Genomic DNA, 12,478 nt, shown 5'->3' with positions numbered 1-12,478 from the left:
TTTTTAATCTTAGAAATTATAAAGAGTAAATGTATGTATTCATTTGTGTACATCTTTACAGCAATCGATAATAGATCGCGTCACGTGTCGCAATAGATTGTAGTATTCTATCGGCTTTATCCAAAAACATTCTTTTTCAATTAATAGGTTACATTTTATTTGATCAGTTTTTAAACAATGGATTTGGACACAGCCTACATTGGTAATTATCAAAAAATCTACTGTAGACTAATAAATTTTGTGTTTGAAATAAATATATCTTTCAATCACACAGAACCTTTACTTGAAGATTGGTTAGTAGATATTCAAACAGCTATTAAACGGGAAGAGAATCTCGTCAGAGCCGATGATGAATTTTATATGCCTTTCGTTGGTAACTATGAATGTCTGTTTTCCAAGCAATTAATAATTATGCGTTGGATGTTCATACAATTAATTACTTGTACAGCGATTCCGGAACCGATCGTGGACACAATTTTTCATATAACAAAATATTTAGATTTGGGTCCAGATACCAAATACATTACTATTCATTTGTATGATAAGTTCATGTGCAAGTATTTTTGGGAAGTCTACAAAGCTGAAATTATTGACCATGCAGGAGGATCTTGGACGGAAGTCTGTAATAAAATATCCAGCCAATCGAAATTGTATCTTATGTCTTGTTTACAATTAGCTAGCAAAATGGATTCCTATTCAAAGAATTTGACAATTTCTCAAGTATGTCTATATTCGTTTATACAATTATAAAGAGTTAAATCGAATATATATTTGCTTCAGGTACTTCATATTTTACAGTGGATAGACAAAAGTACCGAATACGATCACAGCATTGTTTTTTCATCAGAATATAAAGTATTCCAAATGATAGGATACAAGATACCATTATGTACCCCAATAAACTGCATAGAAGTACTTCTAGCTGCAACAGGTTTAAGAAACACATTTAACATGCACAAAATAACTACAGTTTTATTGGATTTAGTTTATTTACAGGTACAAATTAAATTATTCTTTCCTAGATGTATCATTATTGTATAATTAAGAAAAACAAGAATGGATCTGTTTACAGAAAGAGAAACTATATTCACATCTACAGTGCTCGATTCAAGGACATGTAGCTAAGACTGCCCCGGAAAAAAGGGATCTCATGGCGTTGGAATCGAATTTCTTATTTTTAGGAGCTTCTATCGTCCTTTGTGCAACATTTTTTAATTTCGTAGAAGCTGAAACAGCAAAAGTTATCTCGTCGAAGTTGTCAGAGTTGGTGGACATTGAATCAGATAATATATGGGACCTGGCCAATGTACTTTTTGTACTGGCGATTCAAGAATAAATAAAAAATCTGTAAATAAATAAACCCCCCGTGATTTTATTAAATTCTTCTTGCGTAACAAATTCGGATCGTCATCAACGTAGAACACAACAAACGGTATCGATAAACTATATTACTGTTGTCAAATATTTTCAGTTTCCAATCCTGCTGTTTAACAATTAATTTTATGACATTACAGGTATAATATGTACACTATTACGAACAAAGAACCTCGCGGAGTTTCTTAACATGGTGTTTATAATAATTGTTCAAATACGGTAATGAATCCTACTTCTGCTTACCTCCAGGCCACAGTTCGACCCGGTATAGAAATTTTCTTTGTTTCAATTGGTTGACAATCTATTGATGAGACAGTGCTGCCTTTACAATTAAAGAGAAAGAGAGAAAACAGTGAGAAAATAAGAGAGCATTAAATCAGCACAGCATGTGTGAAACAAGTGACACCGACGAACGATGTAGCCTGTCTTACTCTACCATGCTCGAGTAAAGAATAGAAAGTAACTTCGAGTCGGAACGAAACGCGCCAACTGATTGAATGCGCGGAAAGAGTAAGAATGCAACTACGGTTAGAGGAAGGCAAATTAGGTTTCCTATCTATGTGTACACACGCATACAATTTGATGAATATTGTTTTGTTGTTTCCAACATATGTTGTTTTCTTTCTAAAGTATTTGCGCGAAGCTGAATGCGTAGTAAAATGGTGGGAATATGCGAGCCAGCTTAGAGACACAAATTTTCTGTCGTTTGTATACCGTCGAATGGCGCCTATCAGTACAGTGGTGAAACGCCTAAACTGTTCGCCAAATTAATTCCACAATATAATGGTAAGATGGCGCATGCACTATGTTTCTGATCAGACTCTGTGCGCCATCGTATGGCAAAATTGAAAACTCTGTTCGAGGTCCGCACCCTGAACGGAGCTTCCAGATTTTGCCACAAGAGGCGTTGTTCACGACGAGTTTTGCTAATTCAGCTAACGAATACAAAGTCCTATTAAAATGATTTCCGTTGGAATTTTGGAACATTTAAGGGCCTAAATTAAAGCTAAAAGAATGCATTTTGTGGTAGGTGCATTATAACTTGAAGATAACTACGATAATATACTGGAAATTGAATAGCAACAACCGGTTAAAATGGTAATGGATGACTAAGTTAGTTTCTGAATAATCACTTTTATTTTTGCTCCTTATCAATATTAAACAACGTAGTTACGTAAGGGTATATATTTTACATGGAAAATTCTGTCCTTCTGGTGCGCATATATCTTCCCAACACGCGATTTTCCCGAGAGAAGAAAACGAAAACAAAAAATTACATCGATCAGTCACACTCTCTTTCTCTCCCTCTCTCTCACGCGCTCTCCCGTGTTCTCTCTCTCTCGTACGCTCGCTCGCTCACTCACTTTCATCCTCTCTTCCCCTCTCACTTTCTTCATCACCCTTCAGCTATCTTCAGAAGGATCAATTGATTCGAAAACAATGAGAACACCTCGAATCCGTTAGATCTGAAAATAATTCCTCGGATACCAGTGAAATCATTCAGATTAGCACGATCTCGACATCCTCGATTATAGAATAATTGTTTTAATCGAAGCTTGGATAGTTCTTTAATTTTCCAGAAGGTGTATGACACATAGATTTTCGGATTCGACCGAGCGGTCGAGAAACGGTAAGCCATAAGTGTCTCAAAGGGTTCAAGATCGAGTCGCCTCACAGTCCTGGCGAAAGTACCAATTTGGATGGGCGTCCTCGACTTCTAGTACTACTTCGCGGAAGTAGTTATGGCGATCAGAAGCCGAACAATGAATTACCATCGCGATCCCCTTCGTCTAAGAAATTCTTCGAGGTGACTCGGTAGCTGGCTGAATTATCGGAGAGCACCTCAAGGTCGATTTTCCATCAGTCGTCCGGCTCGAAATGAATATCTCCTACGACTGCGGGATCCGTATGGTATTCTCGGAATCGGCCGAAGGAAGAAACTGATCGAGGAACGAAGCGACACGTTTCTTCCTGACCACGAGGACCACACACCAAACGAGACACACGTACACTCTTTCGTTCTCTCTTTCTTTCTTTCTCTCCCTCTCTCTCTCTCTCTCTTTCCTCGACTTGCTCGTCACTCTCGTTGGAAGATTGTTTCCGCTGTAATTTGCGCCAATTCGAACTAGGTGAAACTCGGCGGAACTCTGTCCAGGAGCAAGTTACAGCGACTTCGAAGTATGTATGGTACGCGACACCGGATGAACCTGTATACTGTGAATCATGGTCACGGGGATGGCTCCGAAATAAGGATTTTCTTGGTAACATTTTTGTAAATGAAAAATCAAGTTATTAACTCGCGGTTAGTTTCAAGATGCTGACATGTATTTTGTAGATCGAGTGTTATCAGGATCGAGACTCGAGGGAAAGAGGCTCGTGTCCACGGTTCACCCGGCAGCCGCGCATTGCAATAGGCCATTTCCTCCTATCTAAGAATTTGAAAGACTAACTAAAAAAAGCGAAGAGCAGAAGTGCCGCGTCGAGATTTCGCTTCTGCTGCTCTATATTTCGGTATTGATCGGTAATCACTGTAATCACTCTAATCAATGTGATCGGGTTGCCGTGTATCCAGGCATCGAAGGGAAAATATCTCTTTGCTCCTGCAGATCGCGTCTACGGCCCCTTCTCTGGGACGTTTACAAGGTCAATGTTCAGGCACAGCCTCTCGCCTGTCTCAGTGCTTCCGATAGAAATTGTCTCTGGATCGGCCGCGCGATTCCCGAGTCTCGAGGAAACGCGGCGTGCCGCGCTGATGGCCTCCTCGACCTTGAATCTTTAGGATCATCTGATACCGCGAGGTTCGAGATAAATCGCAAGTTGTCGTTAATTATCAACTATTAATTAACCGGACTCCGGTACGGCGACCATCGTACTGTGTTAAATCGGGAGCTACTGGAACGAGAAAGGTTGCCGTGTTTCGATCCCCGAAACTCGAATTAAATCGGAAATCTCTAGAATCGAAAACCTAACCAATGGATCGTCCTCGAACGTTCCAGCACTCCCCAATATGGCAACGTTACAGGGGTTGGGATTCAGAACTGAAAACTCTAATAGATTGATGCCTCGATCGCTGATCGATCGGGCTCGGTCCCCATTACAAAGTATCCTGTTCATATATATATATAATACATATATGTATATAATATATATATATATATTAGAAAATTTCAACAGACGCGTTAATACTTAAAGATAAATCTTTAGATCAATCTCGACGCATACGCTCTCTCTCTCTCTCTCTCTCTCTCTCTCTCTCTCTCTCTATCGCTATCTCTCTCTCTCTCTCTCCCTCTCTCTAGTTATCTATCTATCTATCTACCTATCGACGCACATTCTCTCCCACTCTCGCGCTCAGTCTCGATCTCACGGGTTCTGCAACGCCCGCCTCCGCGCTGACGACGGCGGGGCGGTGGACACTGATATGTGAAATAGATCACCGATCGATATGTTGATCCGAGAATAGAATAAACGACGAGACGTAAAATTAGCTGGGTCCGCCCCCTGTAAGCTGTCGCGTCGTTTCGGTTCTCCTGTTTTCTTCCAACCCCTAGAAACCACCTCTTCCCGTGGACATCGACAATCTTCGCTATTATTCTATGCTCCCTCTCTCACTCTTTCTCTCTCCCTTTTTTTTTTCTCTATCTATTTCAGAAGTCGGAAAGACCTTGTTTCTCGTTTACTATAGATTTTATCCGCTCCCGGATCGGTGCAAAAACTGTCGATTGGTTGCACAACCAACGTCTCCCTAGGAAAGCTACCGGAAATTAGGAATGCTCGTGGAAGCTGCTGGCTTCACTTTGGAGAAACACCGGAAAATACGATCAATCGAAGAGAGACGAGTTTTTAGCTGAATGGTTCGGGCCGATCTCCGGGCTGTCCGAGGAAAACTTATGCACCGATTCACCGTACGATTCACCGGCCCATCGATCGGCGAGAGAAAAAATTAACATCGAGAACGTGTGTAGCAGAACTGGCATCAAGTTTCTTAAGTTTTCTTCGATCGTTTCGAGGGTTTCTGGCATAGAGAGGGAAGAAGAAACAGATTTCTCTAACTAGATCAGCCCGATTGCAAGCTTCCTAGAACCTCAGCGAATCATTCTCCAAATAGAAAAACTCTCGTTCGAGCACGAAAATCAGATTCGGGAAAATCGTGGAGCAATTTCTATCCTGCGACGAGGAGGAGGAAGCTTGTGGTCGAGCAGTTACTTCGGCGATCCGCCGATCCGTGGACCGTCATCCTAAAGCACCGATGGTCGCGGGAATACAGTTAACGTGTCAAGAAGAGTACAAAGAGAGGATAGTCTTGGAACATCAAGAATTTGTACATGAAAAGAGCCGACCTCGCGTCCCGTCCTCCCAATCGATAATCCCATGGACGGATCCGTGCGGGATCCGGGCGGGTTTCGACAGGAACGATCGATGGGATTCGGCCGACGGGACGACCAATGGAAAAAAAGATGATGATTCGTCGTTTTAAATCGAGGTAAGACGTGTACGCAAGTTTACAAGTTAAGCTTAGGTGTTAGGATTACAATACGTTATAGCTAAGCTTCCTTCTTACGGGAAAGACTAGATTTTAGGCAAGATCAATATTTTTTTGCGACTTTTTCTTTTTCATCTCATTGATATGTCTTTTTTTTCCACGATTTTCTGCTTCGTTTCCCACCGACCCTTCTCTCTCTCTCTCTTGCTCTCTCTTTCTCTCTCTCTCCCTTTCATCCTTCGATTCAGGAACGAATTGATTTTCTGTGTTCTTTTTTGTTCTTCGATCATGCTCTCACTCATGCACCCACATGCACACTCGCCCACGCAAACTCTAGCGGTACGTTTAAAATGATCTGCGCGTAGCAGTTTAAAATGCTCTCTTGGAAAACACAAGTTTCGCCTTACACGCTAGGAATGATAATGGTCTCGTCGCTCTCCCCCCGTCCTCTCCACTCCCTACGTCCCCTGGCTATCATCTCCTTCTTTGTCATTTATACAACTAGGATAATAAATATTGCCGCGGAAAATTATTTGTTACATTCGTCCCGAAAACAGTAGTCAACAATGTTCACTCCTCGGAGGCTCGCTGATTCGCTCTCTTTTTCTCCCCCCCCCCTCCCACCCTCGCCACCACCCCCCCTTTCTCTCTATATATATCACTCTCTGTCTATTTTTCTAGATTTGCTTCTCTAACCTTGCGGGTGATGATATGGCTCGATTCAGGGGCTGCGGAAGGGGACGATTGGACAGTGTCAGCAATTGACGTTCTTCTTTGCGGAGAAGTGATAACTAATCTCTTAGAAAGGAAGCTCAGAATTTCGAAGCGGAATCCCACCGTCGACCGTCCAAACCTCCCGCAGTCGCTCTTTGTGGATATGGACAGATATGTCAGAAGAGTGTCGTCTGGCTAGCCGATGGAGAAACGCCTTCGTCTGTGTACGGCTGGTGGGTCCGTTGGTCGTCCACGTTAATCGTACAGACCCCAGTGTCGCTGGACAACGATAAGCAGACCAGGGAGTTTATTCGGCAACAGCGGGAAGCGGCGGGATCCCATCGGCCGTGCCAGATCGCGTCGCCATGGAGCGGTGTCCCATGGACCAAGATCGCGATGCCTGCTCGCTTCGACCGTTCCCTTTCGTAGTTCACCGAAGAACAATCTACCTGGATTCTAGCTGAAGGAACGACTAATCATAAAGCTACGGAGAGAAAAGGGGAACCGGTCGAAGGGGCGGTCACCAAGAAACGATATGTACATAGCAGTTGGCGTCGTCGGTGTCGTCGTGTTGTTCGTGGCTGTCGCGGTTGTCGTGGCTGTCGTCGCTGTTGCCGAAGACGCGGCGCTCCTTCAGGGAAACCGAAGGGTCGAAGCCGAAGAACGAACGTAGGAGGAACATTCGAGGAACCAGCTCGCCGATGATCCGGGAAACCACCGCGAGCTCCCAACAGGGTCGTGTTTATTCTCTTTTCGTCGATTCGGTGCCGGTCAGGCTCGTGTGCGACTCGAACTCGCTGGAATATATCTACATAGATACGTGTGCGTCGCACCGGTGCATCCTATCTATGCGGATATGCTCGTTCAGGATCGGCTCGGCGCTCAGTCGTCCCAAGTCGGGAAGCTCTCCTGGTTGATGAACAACGCCTGGCCGCCGGCCGTCGCCGCCTCTTGCCTCTGGCTCGGTGTCCCGCCGAAGTTCGTGCTGCCGAACACCGGCTGACCGAACGCGTCCAATTGCTGGCCCTCGTAGATGCTGCGGTCGGACCCCGAATACGGCGACGGATGATGTTGCGTCTGCGGTTGCTGCGGCTGCTGTCGGTGCGGCTCCGTCACCGTCAGCTCGATGTTGCCTCCGGTCCCGTTGTCCTCCAGATTCTCCGATCTGCTCGCCTCCTCCAGGCTGCTGTGCTTGATGCCGTAATAGAAGTACATGATGAACCCTGCAACGAAAAGCATCTGGAATATCCAATTCGCCTCGTTCGGAAACACTGGCGTTTTTAAGCGTTCTCTAGACCGCCCACAACAGATGCTCGCGTTTGCTGTTTCTAGATTGATTCTCACCGAGTATCATCCACAGAGTAAATCTGACCAGTGTCAGGATGCTCAGCTTGAAGATTAGGTAGATGTTCACGGTGACGGCGACCGCGGGGACAAACGGCAACCCCGGGGTCATGAACATCATGCTGTTCCTGAAAAAGACGCGGACAGTTCTCAAGAAACAATTCGAAGGAGCTCGGCGTCGTTCGGGAATATCATAGTTCCGAGCGGATACCTGTTCTGAGGCTTCCTGCTGATCGCCAGCAACACCCCGATGATGGCGAACAGGAAGAAGAACATGATTATCGTGGTGAACGTTCCCATGTTTCCTGGAGAAGACACGAAATTTCATTGGATAGCCGGACATTTGGTGGAAAAGGGTTTACGGAGAACAAGCTCACCCATGCCGCAGACGATGATCAGATCGAAAATCACTATCAGCAGATAGAGTATCCCCACCAGCTTCATCACGTAGCGGCCGGACGCCTCTGTGGCCGGGCCTCGGTCCACCCACGGGAATATGGCCGGACACAGGTACTGCGCAGCCTGTAATTACGCGGGCACGATTATCACGATTCGCCGGACCGGCGAGCCGCGTGTAATTATTGATTATTACCTGCAGACGACGCTGAAGATAATTCAACGGCGGCCCTATGATCGGCGTGTTCCCGGGGTACTGGTGCGCGCTGCCGCAAGTCGAGGCGGCCGCCGCAGCGTGGACGCTGCCGTAGAATTTGTTTTCGGTCCGGTCGCTCACCAGGTATTGGTCGTCCTTGCCCAGACCCACCTCGTCCTCCTCGGCCCCGTAGGTGTCGTCCGAGTCGGGCGAAGAGCTGTTGCACCTCCGCACTCGACGAACCTGGACAGCATGACAGTGAACAGCAAGATATTCAAGGATGGGGGGTCCGATGGAACGACGCGAACTCGTTTCGAATCTAATACGATCGTCGTTGCACGTTTTCCATGTATAATTCGTAGATTAAATCTTAAACAATTTCGTAGAAAAGAGTAACAATTTGGTACACCAATTTTTCTTGTAAATGTAACAATTGTTGCATATTCATAATTCAGAATGAAATTGTTATTTCAAGGTCTAGTTGCCGGTACATCGTTCGTCCCTACGATGTCGTACCATGATGCGTTGCCCGTTGTTCGAGGTGGCCAGCTCCGGCTGCGTGGTCTGCGCGGTATTCAAGGCCGTGGTCAACTGGTCCGGACGCAGCTCCTTCCCGTAAGACACCTGTCCGTTACCCTGAGTCTCCTTGGTAGGCGATCGACAAGGTGTCCTCAGGCTCTGCGGCAACAGCTCCACCAGATTGGTCGAGTGGGGCTGGTAGCGCAGGATCAGCACGCAGGTGGACACCAGAGTGTAGGCCAACAGGGTTCCTGCGAGTCGATCGGTTAATCGGTTGACTGGAAGAGGAGGAGGACGACGAGGATCGCTCACCGATGGACATCATCTCCACCAAGACTTCCAACCGGATCAAGAGAGCCGCTACCGCCGCTGCCATCCCGGAAGTCAGCGTCGCTAAGGCTGGGGTGCCCGTGGCTGGCCATACCTGGCTCAGGCTCCTAGAAACACAAGCAGGTGAAGCAAAACCACAAACGGGTGAGCTTCGCTCGACAAGCGAAATTAACATTTCGTAGGTAATATACCAGCTCGTAGAGATTGCTTCATTTATTTAAGATATTTTGATAAATTCGAACAATCCATGCAGAAGTCGCGAGTCTCACCTGAATATGAGGCCGTCCTGGGCCATCGCATAGACTATCCTCGGCATGGGGAACATGCTGCCGAACATGGAGACCGAGAGACCAGCCAGTGCGCCAACGGCGACGATGTACTTGCACTTGTAGGCGCCCACCTGGCCGAACATCTCCACCAAAGCCGAGTCCTGATCCACCTCGTGGTACGGGACTGAAATGTAAATCCGATCACAGAGGACTGCGAGGGGGCCAGGGATTTTTGCCTACACGATCGATCTGCGATTCCGCTAGCCATCCGAAGCTCCAACCACGGCCGCAGGCTGACAGTTCCGATGGTAGGGCGAGCTCTCGCGACCTTGGGAGCTTCGGATGACAGAGCGACGGGACGGTTCGGCTACTCGAGCGTCGCCTGCCGTTGAAGGCTACAAGCCCGAAAGGACCGCTCACCGATCAATGTCAGCACCATGCTGCTGGTGACGTAGGCGACCAGTATTATGATCAACGACGAGATGATCGCGAGAGGGATGCTCCTCTTCGGGTTGGTCGCCTCTTCGCCGGTGGTCGCTATGATGTCGAACCCGATGAACGCGTAGAAGCAGGTCGCCGCGCCAGTGAACACCTGGAACGCCAGTTTCCTCGTTAATTCGTCACGTTGCCGAATCATTTTCATATTACCAAAATTCCTTATATTCGAACGAGCCGAACGAAAGAGTTGCGTACGTGTCCGAAGACTCGCTTGCATAAAATGTGCTAATTATAAATTGCACGAAATGAAAAACTGTAATTCAGAAAACTGTTTCGGCGAGATGTAAGAAGAGATAGGTTTAAGAATGAAGATGTAATAATGTTCCGTCGACCGCGTACAGGCGACGAGACACGGTCGAACCGTGGCCGTAATGGATTTACCCGGGGAGACGGTGCGAGCTCCCCTTTCGTATTCCAGTCGTTTAATTTTTCACCGCGCATTCACGCTGTTACGAGTCCCCGATTACCCCGGGCAAACACCAGAAATTACGTTACCGGCGCGAACTGGAATGGTCGTAACCGGCCGCGTTCCTTTGTGCTCGGAGAACCTCCGGGGGGAAGAATCCTCGCAAGTAGACTCGGTCCGCCGGTGGTCAGACCTTGGCGAATGCCGGACTTGTTCGCTCGATAACTTGTTGCACGGAAATTTCGAGGAAGTAGAACGCTTCTACCGCGAGTCGGCCATCGCCTGGGCGGACACCGCGACACAAGCTGGATCGGCAAGTAGTACAAGTCGATAGCTTGTTGTTAATAAATCTGACGCAAAGCGGCTCGCGGAACAGTACGAGCGAGTAGAACGTGCCTGGCGTGAGTCAGGCTTCGAGGAAGAGGTTATAATAGCGCATCCGGGGAACCCGAGTCAATAATGTTCCGTTGAAAAATGTAGGTTAAGCTGCGAAGGATAATTCTAGTACGCGGGGCGCTTTTAAAGCGAATCGGACTTCGAGGAACGGTTTATATTTAACAAATTAAACGGCGTGCAGCAAATTCTAGTACCGAGAAACAAGCGAATAATTTCAGACGAAGCTCGAGCTTCGATAATTTCTCGTAAACAGAAACGATCGTTCCGTGCCGAAAGTGGTGCAGAGCGAGTGGAACAGGTCTGTCGTTGATCGGGCAAAATAATTTTATTCGTTTTTACGAGACGTTGTTATAAAATACTGCGACAATTCCGCCGGACGCGAATGTGGCAGCTAATTCTTTGTGTATCGTAATTCGTCGGATTGGTCAGACCCAAAGGCGGAGCGCCGAATGAAAAGAGAGAGAGAGAGCCTCGAGAAGGCTGAATGAGCGAAACGCGATCGCGGTTACGTCCGTCTGGCCGCGCGCGGACGGTGTCGAGTGAAATTTTAATGGGCTCGAAAGGGGTCCTTTCCGAGGGGGAAAAAGCTCGTGAATGTTAGAGGTTGCCGCGTGACCCTGTAGTATTTCGCCCCCGCGGTTCACGAACGCCCCCGTGCCCGCCGCCCACGCGGCTTCAGCAGCGAGAACCGCCCGATGAAGAATCCGCTGGTGAAACGACGCGGGTCGCCTCGTCGTCCGCAATGCTGTGCAACACGCCTAAACACGTTTAAATCACCGAGTCGCAAAGAATTGCCTTCCGCCTTTCGGTCCGCCCACTATTAATACAGGCAGTAATATTAACGCGACCTCGTTGGCTTGAACCAAGGCAGAGAGAAGAGAGGGCGTGTTTGTTAATTCTCTAGAGATCGAGCACAAGCGTGGGCCACCCTCGAAGCAGTAGGATTTCAAGAACGGCCGAGTTTCCTTCCAGCCCCGTTCGATCTACAGTTACTTGACCCCCGGATCAAAGGGCGTCCTCTAATTGTCTATTCGTTGCAATCGTTACTCGATTCAATGGAAACCCTTGGTACGCTGGGCGCTCTGTAATGAACCTCTTTCGGAAGAAACACGCTTCTACAGAATTATTCCAAAATGAATAATTACAGCAATAAAATATTAGCAATAAATATTAGCAATAAAATATATCATACTATTTTTGTCACTCGTGCTCGTCTATAATTTTACGATTATGAAATCATTATTTTCGAAAATAATTCATTTAATCTCCACACATCCTGCAGTTTCGATCATTATAGATCAATACGACCACGTTGGACGTTGTTTGTCGTTCCCGTGATAACTATACACGACTAGAAATTGCGACGGAAGATTCAAACGAATCGTTGATAATTCGAAAAACCACGTAGAATTGAATCACTAATTCGATCAGAGGGGATTTCGATCTTTGTCGTGAATTCTGCAATTTTGCAGCGCGTCGCAGTCCCTCCGGTCGGGGCGAGGCCGACGGGCGCATTAACGTTAATCAGAACATTAGCATAAGTGCTGGTCTGC

The 12,478-nt window shown here is 46.8% G+C and overlaps 2 protein-coding genes across 4 annotated transcripts in view; one reads left to right on the top strand and one right to left on the bottom strand.

Moving 5' to 3' along the window:
* Window positions 1-83: 83 nt before the first annotated feature.
* On the top strand, window positions 84-1,380 carry LOC144473233 (cyclin N-terminal domain-containing protein 1). Of its 3 annotated transcripts, XM_078186926.1 has the most exons (5): window positions 84-202; window positions 275-373; window positions 449-720; window positions 781-996; window positions 1,073-1,380. In XM_078186926.1, the coding sequence occupies exons 1-5, from the start codon at window positions 178-180 to the stop codon at window positions 1,334-1,336; spliced, it is 876 nt and encodes a 291-aa protein (XP_078043052.1). In that variant the 5' UTR covers window positions 84-177; the 3' UTR covers window positions 1,337-1,380. The 3 variants fall into 3 exon arrangements, with proteins under 3 accessions (XP_078043052.1, XP_078043051.1, XP_078043050.1); XM_078186925.1 differs by having other exon boundaries at window positions 275-720; window positions 799-996; XM_078186924.1 differs by having other exon boundaries at window positions 275-720.
* A 5,122-nt stretch (window positions 1,381-6,502) lies between these two features.
* Window positions 6,503-12,478, bottom strand: part of LOC144472000 (solute carrier family 7 member 14) — a 6,545-nt gene continuing 569 nt past the window's right edge. Inside the window, exons 2-11 of the mRNA XM_078184630.1 lie at window positions 10,619-10,834; window positions 10,046-10,217; window positions 9,626-9,809; window positions 9,339-9,463; window positions 9,024-9,277; window positions 8,508-8,750; window positions 8,293-8,437; window positions 8,127-8,220; window positions 7,916-8,043; window positions 6,503-7,794 (exon numbers count right to left, since the gene is read on the bottom strand). Coding sequence (XP_078040756.1) covers window positions 7,454-7,794; window positions 7,916-8,043; window positions 8,127-8,220; window positions 8,293-8,437; window positions 8,508-8,750; window positions 9,024-9,277; window positions 9,339-9,463; window positions 9,626-9,809; window positions 10,046-10,217; window positions 10,619-10,834 — 1,902 coding nt within the window. The 3' untranslated portion in view covers window positions 6,503-7,453. The remainder of the gene's footprint in view (window positions 7,795-7,915; window positions 8,044-8,126; window positions 8,221-8,292; window positions 8,438-8,507; window positions 8,751-9,023; window positions 9,278-9,338; window positions 9,464-9,625; window positions 9,810-10,045; window positions 10,218-10,618; window positions 10,835-12,478) is intronic.

Source organism: Augochlora pura, chromosome 7 (assembly GCF_028453695.1).
Source record: "Augochlora pura isolate Apur16 chromosome 7, APUR_v2.2.1, whole genome shotgun sequence".
Classification (NCBI taxonomy): domain Eukaryota; kingdom Metazoa; phylum Arthropoda; class Insecta; order Hymenoptera; family Halictidae; genus Augochlora; species Augochlora pura.
The sequence above is the reverse complement of the archived record's forward strand: the minus strand, read 5'-3'. Positions and strand labels throughout refer to the sequence as shown.